Raw genomic sequence first — 4,302 nt, 5'->3', positions numbered from 1 at the left:
TCTAGTATTTTCCTTCACCCTCTGTTCCATCATATTTTCCATCATTAGATTAAGGAATCTCTCTCCCCATGCTTCCTCTCCAACACCACTTACTAGATTTTCCCAATCCACCTCCTTACAATTAAAATCTCCTACTAGTATTACCTTTCTTTTTCCAGTTAATACACTTTCCAAACTCTGTAAAGTATCTTTGATCATATTGTCATATTCCCTTAATGTCCAAGAATTTGTTTTAGGAGGTACATAGGTCACCATGATTATTAATTCTTTTCCATCACTTTTTATCCTTATGCTTATCACTTCTGCGTTGTTCCTCCCGTACCAAACCTTATCCACATTTATCTCCTTCTTCGTCATAATCATAACTCCTCCTCCACCTTTACCCTCTCTATCCTTTCTCCATATATTATATTTATTATCCAAATTTACCTTTGTTTTTTCACGTAATTTTGTCTCAGTCAAACACATTATATCAGGCTTCTCCACCATCATATAGTCTTGCAATTCCAATCTACTTGACAGTATCCCATCTATATTAGTATACATTACGGTCCACCCACTGCTCCCTCTAGGGGTTTCTCCGCATTCCTCTCTCCACATACCATTTTCTGACTCTCTCCTATAACTTTCCAAAAAAAACTTTCTTTTTCCTCTTCAGACCGTTCATCATTTTTCCTTCTCGCCTCTTCCAACAATTCCTTATATCTTCTCCTCTCTTCCTCATTTCTATTTTTCTTACGTACACCTCTTTACAACCTTCTACCTCTCTTAATTTTGATGTTCTATATAAAATGTCCTCCGCAGATGTGTGTGTGTGTGTGTGTGTGTGTGTGTGTGTGTGTGTGTGTGTGTGTGTGTGTGTGTGTGTTTGTGTTTGGGTGTTTGTATGTGCGTGTACGTGTACGTGTACGTGTATTACCTGTACGTGTGCCTGTACGGATCTCGTCATCAGCTGAGGGTCTGAGGACAGCACCCAAACATTTTTGTACTCAATTATCTGCAAAAGCTGATATTCCGACATTTACAATTTAGTTTGACGGAAGATACTGAGAAAAATGTCTTGCTGCAAACTCTTCATCCTGGTTTGCGTGGTGGCCGCCTTCGGGGGCGGCAAGGGAGACGTGCAGCAGCACGTCTCCCTCATGGAGGTGTACGGTGCCCTCGTGGAGGGGGGCACTGGGCTCGTGGGGATGGGTTCCGAGGGGGAACCCATCACATTGATGGACTATATGATGCTGAATAATACGACTATTGATATTGATGACACGGACTTTAGCTCACACAAAATCCTTAGTGATGAAATTGCATCTATTCTTGAAACAAAGGAACCGGAGAATACAACTTCGGTAAAAGACATTGATAGCAAAAATGAAGCAGTTCCAGAAACTAAGGAAGAACAGAACATAACATTAGAGAAAGCAATTGATAATAAGAAAGGAATCATTGTTGAAACTAAGGAGGAGCACAAAACTGTGGAAAATCCTGTTGCCGAGATTAAAACCACTTTTAAAACCATTGAGCACAGTAACAAAACGGTACAAACACCTGTTGGTGATAAACACGAGACAGATAATGGAGCTAGTAAAGAGCAGGAGAATAAGATCTTGGATAAGATAGTTGAAAAGAGAAATGATTTGGAAACTAAAGAACAGGAAAACAAAATCTTGCTAACAATTCCTGTTGCTAAGAACGAAACATTTCTGGAAACTAAAGAACAAGAAAACAAAACTGTGGAGAAAGCAGTTAGTATTGATGATAAGAACGGAACCATCGTCGAAACTAAACAGCAAGAAAACAAAACTGTGGAAAAAACCGATGATAGAAATGGAACCATTGTTGAAACTAAACAGCAAGACAACAAAACTGTAGAAAACCCCACTGGTGGTATGAACGGAACCCTTCTAGAAACGAAACACCAAGAGAATAAAACTGATGAGAATAAAGCTGATGATAGAAACGGGACCATTGTTGAAGCTAAACAGCAAGAGAACAAAACTGTGGAGAAAAAAGTTGATGACAAGAACGGAATAATTGTTACAGCTAATCAGCAAGACAACAGAACTGTGGAAAAAGCAGTTATTGATAAAAACGTAACCATTGTAGAAACGAAACAACAAGAAGACAAAACTGTGGATAATCCCACTAGTGATAAGAACAGAACCGTTGTGGAAACGAAACAAGAAGAGAATAAAACTGTGGAAAATGAAGTTGGTAAGAACGGAACCATTGTCCAAACGAAACACCAAGAGAATAAAACTGTGGAGAAAAATGATAAGAACGAAACTATAGTGGAAACGAAACAGCAACAGAACAAAACTGTGGAAAATCCTTCTGGTGATCAAAATGGAACCATTCTAGAAACGAAACAAGAGGAGAATAAAACTGTGGAAAATGAAGTTGATAAGATCGGAACCATTGTTGAAGCTAAACACCAAGAGAGTAAAACTGTGGAGGAAAATATTGATAAGAACGAAACCGTTGTGGAAACGAAACACCAAGAGGATAAAACTGTGGAAAACCCCACTGGTGATAACAACGGAGGAGATATTGAGGTTAGCAAAAAGGAAGATTACAAGACCTTGATGCTAGGGATGCACGATAACATCAGAATGAATAAAACAATTAGTAAAGAGATAGAAAACAAAACATTTGAAAAGGCCGTTGTCAAAAACAACGAAACCGTTGTTGAAACCATCGACCAAGAAAACGAAACGGTAGGAAGACCCATTTGTGATAAAAACAGGACAGATATTGAAGTTTGTAAAGACGAAAAGAACAAGACGTTGGATAAAATGGTTGAGAACAAAGGAAAGGATTTGGAAACTATAGAACAGGAGACCAAAGCGTTGCCACCAATCCCAGGTGCTAAAAACGAAACTTTTGAAGGAACTAAAAAGCAAGAAAACAAAACGATATTTTGGAGAAACGAAACGGATGCAGAAACTAAAGAATCACATGAGGAAATTGCCTTGCCACCAATCCCAGGTGCTAAAAATGAAACTTTTGAGGGAACTGAAGAGCAGGAAAACAAAACGATATTTTCAAGGAACGAAACGGATGCGGAAACTGTAGAACCACGAGAGGAAATTGCCTTGCCACCAATCCCAGGTGCTAAAAACGAAACTTTTGAGGGAACTGAAGAGCAGGAAAACAACACGATATTATCAAGGAACGAAACGGATGCGGAAACTATAGAACCACGAGAGGAAATTTTACCACGAGCGAACATAACTCCAGAGAGCGAAACAGAAACTGACGGAAATGAAAGCGAAATTCTACGGAACAAATCAATGAATCTAGAGACCACGATAGCGGAAATTGAAACGACCACGATAGCGATTGAGGAAAAAACGGAAAGTATTCAGAAATTAAATGAAGATCTCAGTAAACAAACAACACTTCTGCAGAACAGAACAGAAAATCTTGAGAAAAAATCGAATAATATGAAAAACAAAATACTAGAAGTGGAAAACAAAACGATGCGATTAGAAAAGGAATCAGATGCGATGTTAATGGAGAGTGTCGTAATGGGGCGAACGATGCTGCGTGTAGAGACAGAAACCAATGAGATTGAAAACAAAGCTGTGGGTTTGAAGGAGATGACTGAGACTCTCCAGAACAAGACAGGAGACCTGCAGGAAGGAACTCAGAGTCTGCAGGCCAAGATTAAAGCTCTACAGAACAAGATGGTGGATTTAGAGAGCATGATGGAAAAATTTTGAACATGGCAATAGAAATTGAAGACCAAACATTAGGTCTGGAAAAAGAAACACTGGATCTGCAGAATAAGACAGTCCAATTGGAAGACAAGGTGTCTGGTATTTATAATTGGACTCACCAGATGCAGAAGCGAACGTCGCAGCTGGAGAAGTAGACTACTGGACTGCGGAGCAAGACAGTAGGCTTGCAAAACAAGGCATCAGGCCTTAAGAAGAAAGCTTTGCCTGCAGATGATATGTTGTCTGCGAGGAGAAACAGTAGATGTGTTAGACAACAACGCCGCCAAACAAAACAACCCAACTACTCCTGTGGAAGGACAAACTGCTATAGTACAAGGTATGACTCAAGAAAGTACGAACTGTAACCGAAAGGGCAATCCACAGTGGCGCTGCTGAGGCAGACAGATGGCAGAGGCCGAGGAGATGTGAACGAAGGCTCCTCGTCCCTGTCATGGAAAGGAAGGATCGTTTCTTTACCTTACCTTTCCGAACTGAGTGACTTTTTCTCTATGACTTTCTAATAATGCAGTATTGTAATTTTTAGTCGAAACAAAACGTGTGCTTTCCTTTCTGCCTTTATTGA

At 39.7% G+C, this 4,302-nt stretch overlaps 1 protein-coding gene across 1 annotated transcript; it reads left to right on the top strand.

Moving 5' to 3' along the window:
- The first annotated feature begins 1,044 nt into the window (after positions 1-1,044).
- On the top strand, positions 1,045-3,722 carry LOC123515040 (DNA ligase 1-like). The gene is made up of 2 exons (XM_045273430.1): positions 1,045-3,384; positions 3,553-3,722. The coding sequence occupies exons 1-2, from the start codon at positions 1,056-1,058 to the stop codon at positions 3,720-3,722; spliced, it is 2,499 nt and encodes an 832-aa protein (XP_045129365.1). The 5' UTR covers positions 1,045-1,055.
- Positions 3,723-4,302: the final 580 nt, after the last annotated feature.

Source organism: Portunus trituberculatus, chromosome 5 (genome assembly GCF_017591435.1).
Source record: "Portunus trituberculatus isolate SZX2019 chromosome 5, ASM1759143v1, whole genome shotgun sequence".
NCBI lineage: Eukaryota > Metazoa > Arthropoda > Malacostraca > Decapoda > Portunidae > Portunus > Portunus trituberculatus.
The sequence above is the reverse complement of the archived record's forward strand: the minus strand, read 5'-3'. Positions and strand labels throughout refer to the sequence as shown.

Coding starts and splice junctions, on each gene's coding strand:
- LOC123515040 (XM_045273430.1), top strand. CDS start 1,056: ATGTCTTGCTGCAAACTCTTCATCCTGGTTTGCGTGGTGGCCGCCTTC. Junction 3,385..3,552: donor GAAATTAAATGAAGATCTCA/GTAAACAAACAA, acceptor TGCTGCGTGTAG/AGACAGAAACCAATGAGATT.